The following is a 20696-nucleotide window of genomic DNA, read 5'->3' as shown; positions in this document are numbered from 1 at the left end:
TCTCTCCCCCGCTCTAGCCCTGCTACCCTCCTCCTCACCGGAGAATGAACCCCTGCAGATGCAAACTCAGACCCTATTTACGGAAAGTGGCGGGAATAGCCGAAGCTGGGCGGCTCCGCCAGCTTTCGTCCCCGAGCTCGCCTAGGGAAGGCGGAAAGAACCGAGCCTCTTCGGCTATTTTCGTTGATTTCCGGAAATTGCCGAGGGGTGCGTCAGCGGGGGCGGGGAGTTTTCCGGAAACTGCTGCTCTTCAGCCTTCGGGAACTCTCGGGCGATCCTCCGGAAATGTCCGATCGCTGCCCTGAAGCTGAACTTCGGGTTTCTCCGGAAGGAGGCGGAAATGACCGACCGTGAAAGGGGCTGCGCCCGCTGTCTCGGATATTTCCGGAAGGAGGCGGGAGCAGGCGATGGTGAGGGAGGGCGAGTCGAGTGTTTCCGTGAGGCGCCCGCAGGTGGTGGTGGGGGGCTGGTGTTTCCGGAACCGGCGGAAACTGGCTCTGGCGGGCGGCTCGGATGTTTCCGGAAGGGGGCGGAAATGGCCGAAGGCCGGCGGCGGCGGCCATGTTGGGAGCTGCTGCTGTGTGAGTGTGAGATGCGCTGAGGGGAGCCGGATCTCGGGGCGGAGAAGGCGGCTTGGCCGGGGGCATTCGGCCTCCGGATCTCCTTAGCCCCGGCTCCGCGCAGCCTTCGCCTACGCGCACGCCTGGTTCCCGGCGGCGCGGCCTGGTCCCTGCGCCTCGTCCTCGGGTTCGCCTGAGCTGTCGGGCCGGGCTTCCCTCACCGCGGCCCCGCGGAAACCCATGTCCGAGCCCCGGCGCCCTCCTGCTCCCTGAGTCCCCCCTTCCCCCTGGGGCTCCCCCATGGTGGTGGCCTGGCCGCCCCCCAGCGGTGTGAGGAGAGCCCCGGCTTGAGCCCCAGGAACTGCCGGAGCCCCAGGAGCCGCTGGCCAAGGGGGGGGCAAGATGTCGAGCAGCGGCCGAAGCCCCCTCCCCACCGTGAATGAGAGAGACACGGAGCAGGTAGGGGCCTGGGGGGTTCCCACCCCACGGGCGGGCGGGATTCCATGTTTTGCTGAGGGGAGGGCATGCTGGGGGGGCAGGAGAGGGGTTCCCTGCACCGTATGGGGTACATCGAGCAGGCAGTGACTATGGGGTTATGGAGTGGGTAATACCCCATCCCCTATAGATTCCTACCTCATGTTTTCTATGGTAAAGTGAGGGGTGGGAGCCTGCCTCTTCTCCATAGATCGCTATGCACCCTTCTTGGGTCCTTACGTATCCACCTGGTCCTCTCTGTGCTGGGGGATGTGGAACAGGAAGGCAGGAGACTCCTACAGAATCCCCTATATGTGCATACATACCCCCACCCAGTAGCTCCCTATATGCCTCCCATACTCTACCGTTCCATGGTGAACGGAAGGGAGGTGGTGCAGGTCAGAGGTAACCCCTGTATGTGTACCCATGCCCCCCAGTACTTCATCACTAACTGCTCCTTGGTGAATGAGATATGGAGACAGGTAAGGGAGAGACTGTGCACAGATATATAGACCTCTGTGTATCTTCCTAATCCTCCCCACCGTAGAGTGGGTGCAGGGACACTTGTAGAACCCTGTAACACTCCCTTGGCGAAAGAGAGGCATGCTGCAGGAATGAGAGAGCGCTCTCTCTAGTTCTTATACCCAAAGGCCAATGAGTGATGATGTAGGAGTGGCTCTGTGCCCCCTTAATGTTCCACCCTCAACACAATCTCCCTGAAATGGGAAGGAGAGGGCAGTGGATTGATCTATCCCCTATGGGGTGCATGAGCAGTTTGGAGCAGGGAGCATTTCCATCTCTTCTTCCTCTCCCACATATTAATTGCCTTATCGATCCATGATGAATGATGGGGGCTTTGACTGGGCAAGGGAAATGGCCCCCTGCTCTGAATCTCCTTGCCTTCTCTGCTGTTCAGTATCACATCTAGTCCTTCCTTGGGTTTCTCATGCTCACTCAGTATCTCCCTATGCCCTTATTAGGTCTCAGACCCAAGGGGTTACCTCTGTCTCCAGTGCCTCATTCATTTGATGCAGCTCAAGATGCTTTGGGAGGTGATGGTGGTTTGCTCTTTCATGGGTGTGTGTGCGAGAAGTGACAACTAGTGAGCAAATTGCCTCCCCAGGATGAATTTAGGAAACAGCTCCTAGGAAATACACCAATCTAACCTCTTTTTTTTCCCCTGGCCTTTGTGAGTTGAGACCTGCTGTAGATGGGAGCTTCTCACAATCAGTGATTTTTTTGGAGTTGATTTGTGGAGAGAAGAAGGGGCTGGCTGTGCAGCCAGGATCCCTCCAAGTGTTCTGTTAAACTGCATAAGGGAAATCAGAAGGTGTTTTTGGACCTTATTTGTAAAGAGTATTCTTCGGCAGAGTGAACACTCTTTCAAGAGTACAGTTGAGGCAGGTTGTGTAATAGCAGAAGGTAATTTATTCATTGCTTTGTGTTATACCTGACTTTTTTTTTAAACAAGGAGAGGATCTGTTTGAACGTGATCCATTAAGGGAGAGGTGGGGTGCTGTTGTTCTTCTGGGCTGGTTCCTGTGAGGTGCTGAGAATCATTGCAGGACAAGATCCTGTGTGACTTGCTAACTGGTTTAATGGGTAGGATAACTACCTGCACACACATTCTGCATTAGATAAGCCTGGCAAGGGGTGGACCTGGCAGTCTGAAAGATCTTGGACTTCTATCCTAATAACAGCCTTCACTCCATGAAGTCTGATTCATTCTCAGTGGTTGATGCTCTGTAGCAGCCATGTGCTACTTAATCTTCCCCTTCCCCTTGTCCAAAGAAAAGGTATTTCAAAAATGGGCTTCCCTCCCAGTCCAGAGACCGCTATGTGGTTGTGTCCCCTCTGCTAATAAAGCGCAGGGAGGTGTGGATTTGTGTACTGTACATACACTTGTGCATTGTGTGGCCAAGAGGGCCCTAGCTGGACCATTTGGTTGCTAATCCATGCCTTATGTCAGTGGAGTTACAACAGGGATGAAGTTGGATGTGGTCTCACTGTGTGCCCTGGTGCTCCTTAGATTTAGACTTTTTTTCGTAGGTGCCTTTAAATGAGCAGGAATGTGACTTCAAAATGGGGAGAGGCTCCCTCTGTTTCTATTAACTGGTCTCATAACATTCATTTCATCTTGTGTGCTTAACAATTTATTCAAAATAACTAAATTTGGCTGACATTTAAGCATGATTGATCTAAAGCTGTTTCCATGATCTCTCTTCAGCTGCCTCAACTTTAAATTGCTGAAGCACAAAAATAAAGCTTCTGCTTCCCTTATCCCTGTGTGTATGGTTGGATGATGAGAATGCAGATCTCTGACTCTGACACTTTGGACTGTCTCTTAATTATCTAGGCTTCTTTAGCTATGTCCTTCCCTGTTTTCTTGGGGGGTGGGGGGGTGGGTTTGCAAGTAGACTATTGTGGTGCATAATAAAGAAAGGCAAAAGCAGAACATAATTCAGAGCCAAGATTTCAGTCATCTGCGTCCGTTAAAACTGGAGGACTGGAGAGTTGGCAGGAATCTGAATTATCAATAAAATAAGAATTTATCTCTGTGGCAGTGTTAAGAGGGAGTTGTGGAGATGTGTCAGAGAACTGAAACCAAGGAAGGCAAACTATAGTGCATCTCCATCTCTTGCTGCTTTTTTAACTTTGGAGTCATCTTGTGCTTTTAAGAGGATAACAGCATCAAAGGCAGGGTAGGGGGTTTGTGTGGAATCCTTTTCCATGCAACTCTTCCAACTCAGCTAAGTCCTGACCTGCAAGACTTACATGTACCATTTACACCCTTAGTTCTCTGATCATCTAAACTGAAAAGCAGCGCTTCGCCAAAGTTTACTTTGTGTTGTGGTGGCTTTTCATGATCAAAACTGAGGTGGGCCTCATCTGAAAAACTGTTTTAGGTGGAAAATTTAGCTTGAGCACCTCTTGCTTTCAAGGTAGAGTCAACTATTTTGAGGTTAAAAACAGGAAGTGTTGTAATTTCTGTTATCTAGAACATTGTGGATAAATATTTCAGGCGTCTGGACCATCAAAACTCACGTCTATTTCATCCTCGAAGTAAAAACGTCTATGTGTACAGCTCAGTATTACACTGTTTCCTCTAACATAAAACTCCCTTTTCTCAGGGTCTCTGTCCACCCTCGCCCCCCATGGGAATTGGCTAATTCTCTCAATTATCCAAATGCTTTTGCTGTCCCAGAAACATTTCAGATAAACAGGGGTTGTTTGACAAGGGTATTTTCACATTCTACTTGGTGAAATCATATGCATCTCTTAACCCTCCCAAATGCACCCACTGGCAGAGGATGCCGCCCTATTGCAGGGATTTCAGTAATCTTCCCGGAAGTGCATTTTACACGTATACCTACATCAGTTGGAAATTAATGATATTTTTAAATATATAGCTGCATAGTGTGGCGGATGCAGAAAATTGTGAGGTCTTTGGCTTTATTGCCTGTTACTTGAATGGGCACTCTGATCCTATCCGTGATGATTTACTGCTTAAACATGTTCCTTCTGCGCCTTTTGCCTCATGCTAATGGTGCAGTATAGCTGAGAGCAGAGTTCTCAACTGGAGCAGAAGTCCAGCTTCTGAGACCCAGAGCAACCTCCCTATGTGATGTACCTCCCACTTCTCTCTGCCTTAAGATTTATTCTTCAGGTTGGCTTCCCAACAGGGGAAGTCCAGCTTTCAGGATTATATTAGCTGCAAGGAGGTATTAAAACCCAACAGACAAAAATGCCACTGTGAGGCTGATGATGAGCTAAGTGGAAATATTGTGATTGGTACTGCCTGGTTCTTATGAGTGGGAAGGCCTAACTGCTACTTCCCAGCAAAGGAGGCAGTGTATGGGTTCTAAGGCATGCTGATGCTCTGTGTGTAGTTGCTGTTTTTTTCTTTGTTAGGAGGTCCAAGCTATGGTGATTTCCCATGGTGTGAGGTGAGCATAAATTGTGAAGTTAACTGCACCCCAGACTCCTGTTGATGTATGGCCCCAAAGCATGCTAGGTGTTTCACAGTCATGGAAGAAGACAGGCTCTTACGCCAAAGAAGAGCCCTGCAAATCTGCGGATATCCGCTTTATATCTGGGGCTTTCTGCAGACCATGTTTGTGGATCGATGCGGACACACATTTTGTATCCGCACAGGGCTCTACTCCAAAGAGTTTTCACTTACTGTTAGTTAGGTTGTGTCTACACTGTCACTTTCAGCGCTAAAAGTGTAGTCCTTCAGGGGTATGAAAAAACACCCCCCTGAGTGACAAAAGTTTTAGCGCTGAAAAGCGCCAGCATAGACAGCGCTTTAATGCCGGGAGCGGAGTTCGGGGTGGTTTTTTTATTGCCGGGAGAGCTCTGCCCTGGCGATAAAGTGTGTCTACAATGCCCACGTCACAACGCTGCCACGGCAGCGCGGCTGCACTGTAACGTGGGCAGTGTAGATGTATCCTTAGTGGTGTAGCTTTTTTCTGACAGTTAAACTCGTGCAAATGCTAATATGGGTTATAATACTATAAAGAAGTCTTATACTGATATAGCTCTTCCTATACTGGAAGGGGAATAAGACATCTTTATGGTGATATAGCTGTACCCACACTAAACTATACCAGTATTTTAGTTTTCAGAGTAGCAGCTGTGTTAGTCTGTATCTGCAAAAAGAAAAAGAGGACTTGTGGCACCTTAGAGACTAACAAATTTATTGAGCATAAGCTTTTGTGAGTTACAGCTCACTTCATTTTAGTGTAGACACAGCCTAAGAGGCAACCAAAGAGTCAGTAGCTGAGTGAGGCATAGACCCTAGGAGTCTTGTAGTAGGCAGTATGTCTAGCACGTGTCAAACAAAACTGATATTTTTCCTACTGTCTTTTCCAGTCCTGAGTTTCTTAATTCCTGCTGGGAGCTATATCTGCAGATGTCTTTTTCTGCTGGCATTTTTCTAATACAATATTGCTATTTTTTCTCTCCCCTTATTATCCCTGACATTTCATGTGATAAATTCCTGGGGACAGAAACAAATGAAACTTCCTTATGAACCCAAACTGTCTGTTCTGTTTCCTTGTTTTATGAAGAAGTGTAATGGGTAAAATATCATCCTGTGGCTTAACAGTCACATGATGGGGGAGTCCCAGCTGCAGAGCTTTATTCTGGGCTATTAAATCACCCTTTCTTCCCTACTTGGAGGCTAGAGAGTAGGGTAATGCTTGCCAAACTGGTTAGGCTGGTCTTGGTAAGGTCTGATGTCCCTGTACCAGTTAGTGCTCAATGGTGATTTATGCTTGGTAGATGGGAACTTCCTGTAACAGCAGTGACTACAAATAAAGCCAATGGTGAAGAACGTGGGAGCAGCACCTAACAAATACCCTGCCTTTTCCCAGTGCCATGTCTCTGTTTTACAGACACTAGTTAGTTAAGCCATGTGACATGCTTGTGAGGAAGGGATGTACCACTATAGTCTTTTGCAGATGGCTGAACTGAAGCAGAGACAGGATTGCTTTGTGGGCTGGGACTCTAGAGATCTGGGTTTGATTGCTGGTTCTGCCACAGGCTATGTAAGATGCTTATATGGCCCCTGTTGCTATAAAGAAAAGGAGTACTTGTGGCACCTTAGAGACTAACCAATTTATTTGAGCATAAGCTTTCGTGAGCTACAGCTCACTTCAGCTGTAGCTCACGAAAGCTTATGCTCAAATAAATTGGTTAGTCTCTAAGGTGCCACAGGTACTCCTTTTCTTTTTGCGAATACAGACTAACACGGCTGCTATTCTGAAACCTGTTACTATAGTATCTGAGCACCTCACAGTCTTGACTGTACTTATTCTCACAACACTTCTTTAAGGGAGGGAGGTATCCTCATTTGACAGATGGAAAGATGAGGCACAGAGACTGAGAAATCCCTGTGTGACCTTGGGCATGTCAGTAACAGAGCAGGGAGTTGAACCCAGGTCTCTTGGGTCCCAGGCTAGCACCATAAACACTGGACCATCCTTCCTTTCTGCCAGCCCTCTGACACTGGGCAAGTCACGTCATTTCTGTGCCTCAGTTTCCCCATTGTCTGCACAACACTAAGGACAATACCCTCTGATCTCAGTTGTGGCCTCTGGGTGCTACTATAATGAAACGATAAAGCGTAAAGATGTTATCTGGCTTGTACAATATTCTGACAAGCATTTATAAGTTGTCTATCTCTGTAATATCAAGTTCTATTTGACTTGGCTCAGAACACTGGTTCCTCAGCTGTGGCCCATGTCATGCTCACTAGCAGTCTGTGAGAATCAGTGCGTTGCACGGAGCTCCCTCTTCTTGCTGAAAGAAGATAAGAGCATGTTAAATATTTCCCTAACATGACTCTTCCATGTCCACAGTTGCTGTAGAGTTGCAGGGATATTTGAGACTGGGAAGGAGATCTGTGTGATGCCCATGAGACAAAAATGGTATGGTCCATTCCCTGCCCCCTTTAAAAATAAGTTTGAGACCGTTTGATTTAGATTAAGAGCAGTAACATATTCCAAGTATAGGGAGCAAACATACCAGAAATACCACCCAAACCCTCTAATTACCACAGCCTCACACGGGAAGACAGATCATTGTAGCAAGTGAGTGGAAAAGCTGGGAATAGAACCCATGAGTCCCAATCCTTTCTGTTAACCTTCTGGTTACACTAAGCTGAGAAAGTTGCTCTATATCGCCTCATCTGTGACTCAGATTCTGATTAATGTCAGATAAGCACATTGGTAGTCCTTTTTTATTTCTCAATCTAAAATGAAACTCAAAATATCTGGATACATTTGTTAGGTGGGGGTGGTGGGTTGTACATGTTTGGCTGTATGGAAGCTAAAAAAGACTAGGTGTTTCTTAAATAGAAGTGCCTTGAATTGCAAATTAAGCTAGTCATTCTGATGTTCCCATGGAAAGCATCTCTCTAATGGCATTGTGTTTTCATGAAGTTCCCACATGGCTGATGCTTAGCTCTGTGTTTCCTTTAATTCTGCCTTCTTCCCTTGGTAACTTTTTTAACAGTTGAGAGAGAGCCAAAACTACTGGCTTGGTATGAGATGCTTTTGGTCAAAAGCTCAGTCTTTGAAGCAACCGGACTTCCAAGCATTAGTAGCTTGTTTCTGGAGTGCTGCATTTCATATTTATCAGAAAGCCAAACACTTGCAAACAGCACCAGGTTGTGCAATAGCTGAATCGTGTTGAGGGAAGGAACTGTCATGTCTAAATGTACTTTGAATTGATCTACCTGAATTGGCTGGCTGGCTATTCTGTTTACATGTGCTTTTTGTTTAGTAAGCCTCTCCTGTACATTATCCATCTTAAACTTCATTTGCTCTGAGAATGGGGCTGTCATTTGTATGGGACGTTCTGTTACTTTCCCAGTTTGTTTCCAGTGGCTGCTCTGTGTGTGCGTGCATGTGTGCCCCCTGAATTGCATGTCTAGGAAAAGGATCAAACATAGAGTAGTTTCTGCAATTATGAAATGAAATAACCTGAACACTAACAAAATGGGTTTAAGCTTCCATCAGAACCTGCTTCTTTTGGCTTTAGTATTCGTTTGAGCCTTGGTCTCTGCTGTCACAAGAAGTCATTGAGGCCACTACCAAAAGAGACTGGATATTTAAATGGATCTCAAGAATATCCAGGGTGTAACAGTTAATTGGAAAAAATTCTGGTTTAAGCAATATTAAACCTTACGTTTCAATCTTTGTCATAGACTAGGATGAAACCTATGTGGGGGACAGGTTAACCTACATCTGTCCACTGTCTGGTTCTCATACCTTTTTCTGAAGCATCTGGTGCTCGCTGCTGTTGAAGACGGGATACTGGGATAGATGGACCTTGGGTATGATCCGGTCTGGCAATTTCTTTGACCTTCATAAATCTATCAAAACACAGGCACAGCTTCAGTTGGTAGTCTGCTTGAGGTGCAAGCACAGGGACACAGAAGAGGAGTACTGTTCCTGGCGTAGCTGTGATGTAATGGAAAATGTCATCCCTCCTGTCTTATTAGGTAGGTTGGGTAGAGCACTGGACTAGGACTCAGGAGACCTGGCTCCTCTTCCTGGTTCTTCCCCTGGCCTGCGGGGTGACCTTAGGCAAGTCCCTTGCCCTTTCTATGCCTTGGTTTCCCCAGCTGTAAAATGATACATCCCAACTTTATGAAGTGCTTTGAGATCTGCTGATGAAAAGCATTAGATAAGAGCTGGGTATTATCTGTGTCATAAGGCTATTCTCGGAAGATGCAACAACTCTGTAGTTCCCTTGTAAATTGCTGGAGCAATTGCAATTGACTGGGGCTCATGTGGAAATAAGAGCCTGGGTTTCTAGCTTGGGCAATATAGACAATTGGGCTAGTGTGGTGTGCCTTATGGTGTGGTACCATTATGAAGTTTTCTGTTAAGGTTTGCCTCATTGGCTTCAGAGCTCTGCAGTCAGTGACTGGCTGTGTCTAAAAGAGGCTGCACTACCAGGAATTCAAACTAAAGCAACTTGCCTTGCAAACGACCACTGAACCAAGAAACTTCAAAATCACTCTCGAGTACTTACCTAGCCCCCTAATATGTGAGTGCTTCACCATCTTTACTGTATTTATCTTCACGATAGCAGGGCAGTGCTATTATCCCTGCAGTACAAATGGGGAAACTGAAGCATGGACACTAACTGATTTGCCCAGGGTCACACAGGAAGTTTGTGGTAGAGCAGAGTACTTGAACTGAGGTCTCACAAGTCCTAGGCTGGTACCTCAGTCACTGGCCCATATTTCCCCATTGTGCTGGTCCTTTCTGCAAGTGGCCCTTGTACTCATACTTGCTGCAGCTTCATCCTTGTGGCCATGGAGTTCTTGCTGATCATATTAGTGAAACTTTGCATTGAGTAGGAAGGGTTTGTTCTGTAGATTGTTAGCAATAAAAAGCCAGTTCCACTGAGTATGAAGCAATACATCCATTCCGTTTTGAGACAGAAAAGCCCTATTAGAGTACATGGACCATATCCCTCCTCCACCACCTTGAGATACCAGTGATGGGATCGATCTCTGAAATATATACTCCAGTGCTCTGCCCTGTCCTAGTTTCCAACCACTGGAGATTCAGTTGCTTTCCTTGTGTGCCCATTCCACAGTTCTGTACTTGCTATGGAGCAGGGTGACTGCTGTGAACCTCCATGTCCACAAGAGCTGATTTCACCCAGGTAGTTGGCTAAAGTTCAGTGTCTTTTAAAGAAGAGATTTTTGAATTGACTTGTTAAACTAGCTAGGCTAAAGACTTGTGTTCTGATAGAAATAACCCCCTTCCTGTCTCGGGAACAACTGCTGCTCTGAGCAGCTACTGCTGTAGTCCCCAGTGGAAGTCTGAGAATGAACACTGTTGCTATTTTAAGGTCTAAAAGCACATTGCCAGTCTCTTCCCCATAGCCAGGTGGGTTTGTTTGCTAAATGTTTTCAGTAGCTCCCTTCCCTTCAGAGGAACTGTTCTAGCTGGCAGAGATTATCTCAACAGCTTCTCTGTAGCCTATCTCTTTACACTGCCTGGGGGTCTGAAGAGGAATAGAAGGCTCTCAAGAGCACTTGTTCTTTTGAGTGACCCAGACCTCAGATGGTTGAAGTCCCAAATCAAAATTTAAAGGCCTAGAGTCTTGTGAATTTTAGCTTCCCTAGTAAGTCATGGATTTAAAGGCCGGAAGGGATCACTATGGTAACCTAATATGATGTCCTGCACAACACAGGCCATAGAACTGTACCCTGTGATTCTTGCATCCAGCCCATAACTTTTGTTTGAGCTAGAGCATAGCTTTGAGAAAGACAGCCGATCCTGATTTAAAGACTTCAAGTAATGGAGATTCCACGGCGTCTCTAAGTAAATTAACCGCAAGTTTTACAAATTTACTTGGAATGCATTTTACAGGAAAGTGTACATCAGGGGTTCTCAAACTGGGGTTTGGGACCCCTCAGGGGGTTGTGAGGTTATTACATGGGGGGTCACAAGCTGTCAGCCTCCACCCTAAACTCCACTTTGCCTCCAGCATTTATAATGGTGTTAAATATATTAAAAACACTTTTTAATTTATAAGGGGAGGGGGTCGCATTCAGAGGCTTACTGTGTGAATGGAGTCACCAGTACAAAAGTTTGAGAACCATTGCTCTACATCCAAACCTTGTGCTGTCTTTTCTGGCTACTTGTGAGTGTTATCAAGTGGTCCAGGCTGGGGACTGGGAGTCAGGACTCCTGGGTCATGTTCCTGGCTCTATCAAGGATTGGCTGTTTGATCTTTCTTTTGAGAAGAGAAAGGAAGAAACCTAAGTCAATTTCAGTCCACCACTCTGTAAAACGGTGGTAAACTAACCTAAAAAGGGAGGAACTCTTAAGCAATTTGGAGATCCTCTTGGGAAGTACTGTAGAATTAGAAAGTGTTCTAGATTCCTCCTTGTATTCTTTATTCATCATCTGCCCGCATGATTTTGCTCCAGTGGTCTGAATTCTAATCCCAGCTCCATCACAGATTTATTCACTCTGTGGCCTTGAGCAAGTCGATTCCTTGCCTCCCCATCTGTAAAAGGGCGATTATATATACTTGTCTTGCTGTGGAGTCTTACATTCTTAATTAGTTAATGATTGTAAAGCACTTTGAAGATTAGACTGCTACCTAAGCTCTCACTGTTCTTTTCTGTGGGGAAATGTGCTGTCCTGTATGATGTTAGTTTGAATGGGACTCGTGCATTTCTGGCTGTAGAACCAATTAAATCTTTGCTCAGTAATGCTTAACATTAGTGTGTATAGTTTGGAGAAGTGATGGTGAGGGTATAAAATTCTCATTCTTTGTGATACTATCCACCGTCTGGCACCGTCTGAGAGTCTGAGGAGGAATAGAAGGCTCTCAAGAGCACTTGTTCTTTTGAGTGACCAGACTTCAGATGGTTGAAGTCCCAAATCAAAATTTAAAGGCCTAGAGTCTTGTGAATTTCAGCTTCCCTAGTAAGTCATAGATTTAAAGGCCAGAAGGGATCACTATGATAACCTAATATGATGTCCTGCATAACACAGGCCATAGAACCGACCCAGTGATTCTTGCATCCAGCCCATAACTTTTGTTTGAGTTAGAGCATAGCTTTTAGAAAGACAGCCAATCCTGATTTAAAGACTTCAAGTAATGGAGACTCCACGGCGTCTCTAAGTAAAGGGTAGTCAATTATTTTTTGTCAAGTTCCAGATTCCGGAGGAAATAATTTAAAAAAAAAAAAAAAAGGTAAATAAAAAGATTTTGGGGTCCATTCAAAAGCATCTGGTGGTCTGGATTTGGCTCGCGGCCCTATTGCAGGGGTAGGCAACCTATGGCATGCGTGCCAAAGGCAGCACGTGAGCTGATTTTCAGTGGCACTCACGCTGCCCGGGTCCTGGCCAACGGTCTGGGGGGCTCTGCATTTTAATTTAATTTTATATAAAGCTTCTTAAACATTTTAAAAACCTTATTTACTATACATACAATAATAGCTTAGTTATATATTACAGACTTATAGAAAGAGACCTAAAAATGTTAAAATGTATTACTGACACTCGAAACCTTAAATTAGTGTAAATAAATGAGGATTCGGCACACCACTTCTGAAAGGCTGCCGACCCCTGGCCTATTGACTACCACTGGTTTAAGTACTTTCAGACATACAAGAGTGGTCAGTCCCTATTAGAGTCACTCAGAGTCTAAGGGCTGATAAAGGTCTGGGAGGGAGAACAAAAGAAGGGAATTTTATATATGCATCATCAAGATCCATTATAGTCTGCATAATAAGTCTTTTAAGAGGAACTTAGAAGTGAAGGGGGTTTAGCCCCTGCGGATATGTTCTGGAATGTTGAGCCATGCTTAGGGGCCACTGAGATGACTCTGTGGGGCACATAAGAGTAGGAAAGTTCGCAGGTGGAGGGGGATGTGAATCTCAACTAGGGAAGGGCTAAGTTGCATAAACCTTAAAGGAGGTGCCCAAGTACCAAGGGATCCAGCGTGGCCTCGTGGATAGAGCGCTGGTCTGGAACTCAGGAAACATGACTTCTGTTCCTGGCTCTGCCACTGGCCTGCTTGGTGACCTTGAGCAAGTTACTTCTCCTCTCATCTGTAAAACAGGGATAATGATTCTTGCCTCCTTTGTAAAATGCTTTGAGATGTGCTGATAAGTGCTAGGTATGAGCTATGTGCTGGGGTTACTGTAACAAAAGCCAGTGGAGGGATTCAGCGAGGGGAGTGATGTGACCAAATTGACAGACAAGGGAGATAACTTTAGCAGCTGCCTCTTTGTATTGGCTGGTAAGGGATGATGAGTGTGTCAGTTTCTGCAGTAGTTGAGATAGGACATAAGGGCTTGACCAAGAGATCCAGTTGTGGGGATGGAAAGATGGATCTTGGAGCTGATGAGGAGTATATGTATTAGGTGTAAATGCCAAAAGGGAGGGAGGAGTTACTTGAGATTCATAGATCAGAGTGTATCTTCACTGCAGTTAGCATGGGTGATTGGCATCTAGCTCTGAACACCTCCATTAGACTAGCCATGGTGTGAGCAGCCACTGCAAAGCCCTATCCTCCTCACTGTGTTCTCACTGTTGCTACACTTTCTTGTATTTGTCATTAGGACTTCTGGGGGCGTATCCCATGGTTCTTTGTGCTGCAGTGAGCTGAGTCGCTCTATGATTCTTTCCCAGTGAATTATGGGAGAACTAGTCTGTCCTCCTGGGCACATGGGGGAACTGAGGGAAGGCATTGGATTACCAGCACTTGAGTGACTTAGCTTGTGTCCTCGCTGCAAAGTGGGCAAGTTACCAGCCTGAATGAAAGGGAACCTGGGCTTTAACCAACATCTGTAGCTAGGCCAGCTAGTCCAGGCTGAAAGTACCACTAACCTCAAGAGAGAGGGTTTTGTGTATGCGGGATGGTTGGGGTGACTTCCAGAGAAGAGCCTATACTAAGTCTCAAGCCATACCCTTAAAGGTCAAAAGGGATTAGCTAGGCTGACCTTCTACCTTAAAATAGGTCAGAAAAGCTCATTCTGTTACCCCTGTTTTGAGCTGAATAACTTATATTTGACCAAAGCATATCATAGGTGGTACAAGAGGGTGTTAGTAAGAATAATGGGTTGGAATTTATCCAGAAAATCACAGAGGGGAGAGAGTTCTCTCTAGCCATGTCTGGTTGGGAAAGTTACACCGGTTAAAGTGGTATAACTTTTCCCTTCCCCTTATTTTGGTGGAAGAATGGCTTTTTTCAGTACATCTTAAACCCCTTCCCAAGTAACATAAGCTAAAACAATAAAAGGCGCTCTGATGCAGGAATAAGAACATCCACACAAAGATTGTATGGTTAAGACTTTCGGATGTAGGTAAGACACTTTTCTGTGCTCAGGGCTTCAGTATGTGGTGTTGTCCCTTTAACTTATTTCTGGTGATAATTCCCATCCCAGTAAAGGGGGCACTTTTGAACTTTGGGAGATTAGTAGAAATAGTGCAGTGACTGCAGGTACTGTTGGATTCTATTTTCCAAGTCACTGGGTTTCTGGCTGGTGGAACAGAAGTGGTGGCGGCAGGCCTTCCAGAGGGAAGGGCTGGACAGTACCCCCTTATAGAGAAGACCCTGGCATCGCTGTCCCCTCTTCAGTGTGTGATGCTTTCTAGTAGCTTGTCATAATGGCTCTTTGTTGCTTTGTTGCCAGCTGAGGGGGACGCTAGTGGGCTTCATGTCTCACCAGGAGATGGGTGTTTGAAGGCATGCAAGGTAACAGACTTTGCCAGGTTAGATCTAAGTTACATGAGCTAATTCCAGCTAAATATTAGATGTCTTCCTTTTTATTTGGGCAGGTCTTGCCACCTACCATCATGGTTCATCTGAGATCCTTCCATTGGCAAGTCCCTAGGCATGCATTTGTTACCTTCTTGGCTATGGCATTATTTGATCAGAGCCTAAATTTGTTAGTTTTCAGAGCTTGGTGTGAAGTTAGACCTTTGCTGGAGGGGTTCTCAAACTGGGGGTCGGGACCTCTTAGGGCGTCATGAGGTTATTATGTGGCGGGTTGCGAGTTGTCAGCCTCAACCCCAAACCCCGCTTTGCCTCCAGCATTTGTAATGGTGTTAAATATATTAAAAAGTGTGTTTAATTTATAAGGGGGATTGCACTCAGAGGCTTGCTATGTGAAAGGGGTCACCTGTACAAAAGTTTGAGAGCCACTGGTCTAAACTAAGCCATAGAGAGAAGGATGGGACTGTGGTTAAGGCATGGCACTGAGACCCAGGAGATCTGGGTTCAATTTCTGCCTCTGTTCCAGGCCCCCTGCATGTTTTTGAGTTCATCTATCTCTGGGTGTCTCCATTCCCCATCTGTAAAATGTGAGTAGTAATTCTTTTGTCTTGTTGATTTTAGATATAAGCTTAGCCCTTGCTGCTCCATACTCTCTGTACATACAGCACCTATCACTTTGGAGTCTTGATCTAGATTGGGACAGCTAGATGCTATTTTGATACAAATACAGTGAAACCCCTCTATAACACGATAATTGGGGTCCAAAAAATTCGTTCGTGATAAATGCAGGGTCACTTTATAGCAGGGTTAAGAAAATTTACTATTTCAAGCTGGTCAGTTTGTTTTGTAAAAAAAAAAAAAAAAACGGTTATCCCAGCGTGTGTTAAACACAAAAGTAGTAATTTAATTACATGTACATGAAAGAAACATGTGAAATTGACTATACTAATCATTGCGCAGAGTGCAAAGTCAATCTGGTTGCATGACTCCATAATTTTAAATTTCATCACTTCTTAAAAAAGCTATCTAGTGTGGTCTGCTTATTTGCCGCAGACTGTTCTAGCAAAGTCAAGAATGCTTCTGAGTTGGAGGATTTTGACGCTGTCCACATCTTGCGTTTCCAGCCACCTAAAACTGGCTTCTAGGTGCTTTACTGCCTTGGACACTTTTGGTGGGGGAGTTGAGGTGCCATCATCATCATCGTCATCATTAGCGCCACTGGTTTCGGGCTCTGGTGGTGCAGCTTCATTCTTCTTGCTGACATTTGCAACAATTTCGTCATCTGAGATGTGTTCCTATATGGGGCAGATGTCATCTGCTGAAAAGCAGTTGAGGATATCATGATGACTGTGCTCATATTCTCTGAGTGCTTCTTCGGGTAAACGTACGTCATCTTCAGTGAATCTTGTAAATTCAGGCTTGTTGTTACCATCATCGTGTGTAGATGATGGAAAAGCTGGACGAAGACCCCTTATCCAGCATTGTTCAATGCAAAGTGCAGAGATAGCATCCCAGGCTTTCCTGCCAAGGTGAAAGACTTCTTTCAAGTTGAGTGACGCTGGTGATGTGTCGATGGAGAAGTTGTTATCCGCTACCATCCGCTTGATCGTTTCACGACGATAGTTTTGCTTAAATACCAATATGATGCCTTGGTCCAGTGGCAGGATTTCTGACATAGTGTTCTTTGGGAGATAAGAGACTTTAATCTTGCCGTCACAACTGACAAGATTTTCCACTGCGGGATGGGCCGGGCAGTTATCAGCAGGAGGAGAGCTTTTTGCTCCTGCTTGAGTTTTCGCAAATGAGCCCGAACGGCTGGTACGAAAGTTTTATGGAACCAGTCTTCAAATATGGAACTATTCATCCATGCATTCTTGCTGTTGGTGTATTAAAAGGGAAGGGCCTTCATATTAACATGATGAAAACATCTGGGAGACCTTGCTTTTCCGATCATCAGAGGTCTGACTTTGTGACTGCCAGACTTGTTGACGCAAAACAAGAGAGTGACTCGGTGCTTCCTCTGCTTAAAGCCTTCTCGTTTGTGACTATCAGCCCTGGTTGCGAGGTTATGATTGGGTAACGTTTTAAAGCATAAACCAGTTTCGTCGCAGTTGTAAACTTGATCGGCTGTGTAGCAACCTTCCTCCATCAACTTTTTAAGGTCAGTTGGGTAGGAATCAGGAGCCTCTTTATCAGCAGAGCAGATTTCCCCAGGCACAAGAACTTGGTTTATAGTGTACCTTTTCTTGAATCTGTCCAGCCAGCCATTACTCGCCTTAAATTTGGATTCATTTCCATTGATAAGGCGATCAAATTTCTCTGCTTGAGCTTTCAGAATAGGGCCAGAAATGGGAACTCATTCTGAGCGAGCCTAGACAAACCATTGTACAAGGCTGAATCTAGGCTTTTGTCATTAGCAAACTTGGCCTTTTTACGCTGTAAACCAGTTTCCCCTTCAAGAATGCAGGGTTGGCTACGGAGTTTTTCTTCTTTTTTCCACCCTTGCAGAATGGACTCACTAATTCCTAGATCTCTAGCAAGCTGAGTTTGTTGTTTGCCCTTCTTTAGTTGATCCAGGATGTACAATTTCTCTTGGGCAGAAAACGACTTGTTTGCAAATTGGCGTATCCATAACAGTAAAATATTTTTAAAAATGTAGGAAATGAATAACAAGTTCATAGGCAAACACCATACTCATGTACAACCCGAGAACTAAGTGCGATGGCCACGAGTCACTTTATTCTATAAGACCGGAAGAACACGGTTTATTTATAAATCTCGTAAAAAAAAAAAAAAAAAAGTATTCTGGCAAAACGTGAACAGTATTTTGGCCTTAAAGGGGAGCCAACTTATGATCGCGTTATATCTGAATTCGTGTTATCACGGGGCGCGTTATTGTGAGGTTTGACTGTATTAACTTTTCTAATTCCTTTCTTGGCTGGTATGTCGAGGATTCATATTTCTGTGTCCTGCTGGCCAATAGAGATGGTAAGCTGTTTGGGGCAGGAACCATCTCTCTCCTGTGTTTGCACAGCACCTGGCACAGTGGGTCCTGGTCCATAACTGGGACCCTTAGGCCCTACCACAATGCTAATCATAGATGAATGTTCACACCTGTGATAGGGAGTACTTAGGCTATGTCTACACTTCCGTGATAAGTTGACCTACGCTACGCAACTCCAGCTACGTGAATAACGTAGCTGCAGTTGGCATACCTTAGGTAGAGTTACCGTGGGGTCTGTACCGTGGAGGGTCGACGGGAGACACTCTCCCGTTGACTTACCTTACTCTTCTCTTTGGGGGTAGAGTACAAGGGTCGACTGGAGAGCGATCTGCTGTCAATTTGGCGGGTCTTCACTAGACACACTAAATCGACCGCCAGCGGATCGATCTCAGGGCGTGGATTCTGGCTGTAGTATAGACCTGCCCTTAGTTTTTAAAACTGCTGTTTAACAACCTATTTCTGCCCCGCAATCCAATCCGTTCATAACAGCAGCGCCTGAGTATTTCACAGGTACTATTCATCTGAGCTTAAATACTGTTACAGTGTGTTGTGGAGGGTCCTCTGGATTCTAAATATCTGTTGCCTTAACCAATCTACCACTGTTGCTGGAAAATGAAGCATGAGACACAATCATACCAATGAACTATGTTGGATCCATGTACAAGCAATGTTTTGTGTTCATTCTTAGTTTGCTTACAAAGTTCATTCTCAGAGCTGTGCTGCCAGTGCACAAGCAATGAAGTAAAGAGCTGGAGGGTGGGCTGTGTTTAGAAATGCAAGGTGGACATAGTCAAGCACTTTCTATCTGAGAATTGAAAAGCACTTTCCAAGCATTAACAGTCTCAGCTTTCTCACACGTGGTAGACCAGTATTAGTCCTACTTCCCAAATGGGGCACAGAGCAAATGACTTGCACTGTAACCATGGGCAAATCATTGACCAAGCTGGGAATAGAAACTTGCTCCTAGTCCCTTGTTTTAATCACTGTATTAAGAGCAGGAGGCAGAGAACCCAACTAGGGCTGAAGCTTCAGGTTACTCAGCTTGGAAGACAGTGTGACCTAGTAGATAGAGCACTAGACTGGGACTCAGGAGACCTGGGTTCTATTCCTAGCTCTGCCATTATCCTGCTGGATGACACTGGGCAGCTCACTTCCCTGTTTTTCCATCTGTAAAGTGGGAATAGTGATACTTGCCTCCTTGTGAAGCTCACTAAGATCTGCTGATGAACAATGCTGTATAAGAACCAGATGATATTATTAATAATAATGTATAGGATACTGGACTGACAATCAGGAGAGCTTGGGTTCTTTACCCGGCTCGGCTATTGACTTGCAGGGTGCCTCTGTTCCTCTCGTCCATTGTCTGTTTGGATTGTAATCTCTTTGGGGTAGAGACTGTCTCTCTGTACATGTGGTGCCTGGCACAGTCGGGAGAGGATGCTCCAGTTTTTGGTTGGGGTTTCTAAGTGCCACTAATGATACAGAGTCCAAATGCTGCTCTGTCAGCAATATTCTGGGCTGATCCTTTTGAGTGTTTGCTGTTTTGCAGACTGTTCCGAAATCGTCTTGGAAAATGAGTGTTTTCCCAAGGCTAGAAGAAGGGGCGGAGTCAGGACTCCTAGGTTCTATTTCCATTTTGCTGTCTGACCTTGGAAGATGCTTCACCCCTCTCTCCATTCTCTGCCCTTAAAGTGGGACCTATCCTTGGCTTCCTCTTGGTGCAGTTGAGAATTGGTTAATGTTTGTAAAGCACTTGAAATTCTCAGATAAAAGGTGCTATAGAAATGTCAAATATTCTTTTAATCTGGAAACAGTAAAGGGAATTGACACACACACCCCTGCCCCAGTTCCTGTAAGTACACTACAAACTAGGAATCATGAGAGACTTTTCCTATCACCACCTAATGCTGAAAATGTCCATGGTGCACGAAACCTCTCCCTGGCACTCTGTGCACTTGAGATAAATGGCGACTGGGGCCCAAGTTAGAAATGTCTGTTAGCCCTCTAGCTGTTTTTTCTGCATGACAAATCCAGTACCCTGACTTCTGTCTGATCTGTGCTTGGTCGCACATGACATGGTTTATCTGGATTCCAGAGGCCTCCTTTGGAAGCTGCCCATTTTTATTCCCATCTGTCTTTTGTTCTCTTTTTAAAACTCTGAGTGCTTGCATTTGACTCTGCTCTGAATGACAAACACCCACTGGAGTTCAGGTTCAGAGAACTTCTGGTGCTTTGGCTTGTGGCTTTTGTGAAGTGGGCTTGGAGCTATGCTTACTAACGGCTTGTCTGCATACAAGCTGTACTACCTGAACTACACTGGGATAGTTAAATCAATACAACAACCCCTTCCCTGCAGTATGTATGTCGTTATACCAGTATGAGTTGCCTTTATTTTGGTGTCGCTATTCCCATGCTGGAAGGGGAATAAGCTGTAACTGCATCCACACTAGGGCTTGTACTGGTGTAATTAGATTGGGGTAAAAATCTCACCCTAGAGGGATACAAACACTGTGTAGACGGTGCCTAATTAGACTGAAGAGTTTTGGGGAGTATATCCTTTATTCATTAGCTGCTAAACATGCTCCATCTAGCTTATGTTTCTTAGGATTCTGCAGTGTTCATTAAACTCAACAGTTGACAGAGTTAGAACAAGCAGGAATTAGTGCAGATTCCTACTGGAATGAAAACCAAATCAGTGGCCCCAATCCTGCAGGGAGTGCCTATGGGCCCATGGATCTGGTTGTAGGATCAGAGTTCTGGTTTGTGACAGAAACTTTAGCAGTTCTGAACATGCACTTTGAGTGACCTGTTTTTAATCAGAATCGATGTTTACAAAATTGTTTCCTGCTCTACTTAGATTTTTTTTTTAAAAATTATTTCACTGTTAA

At 45.2% G+C, this 20696-nt stretch overlaps 1 protein-coding gene across 20 annotated transcripts in view; it reads left to right on the top strand.

Annotated features, from left to right (window-relative positions):
• The first annotated feature begins 283 nt into the window (after window positions 1–283).
• MARK2 (microtubule affinity regulating kinase 2) overlaps window positions 284–20696 on the top strand; it is a 105670-nt gene continuing 85257 nt past the window's right edge. For 4 of the 20 annotated variants that reach the window (XM_037903832.2, XM_043550806.1, XM_027832589.3 and 1 more), the window contains exon 1: window positions 513–1019. In XM_037903832.2, the coding sequence (XP_037759760.1) occupies window positions 963–1019 (57 nt within the window). In that variant the 5' untranslated portion in view covers window positions 513–962. Of the gene's footprint in view, window positions 1020–20696 lie in introns of all 20 variants that reach the window. The other 16 variants (XM_037903830.2, XM_037903826.2, XM_037903829.2 and 13 more) reach the window with 11 other exon arrangements.

This window comes from Chelonia mydas, chromosome 7 (genome assembly GCF_015237465.2).
Source record: "Chelonia mydas isolate rCheMyd1 chromosome 7, rCheMyd1.pri.v2, whole genome shotgun sequence".
In the NCBI taxonomy this organism is placed as follows: domain Eukaryota; kingdom Metazoa; phylum Chordata; order Testudines; family Cheloniidae; genus Chelonia; species Chelonia mydas.
Note: the sequence above shows the minus strand (reverse complement) of the source record. Positions and strands in the feature narration are given on the sequence as shown.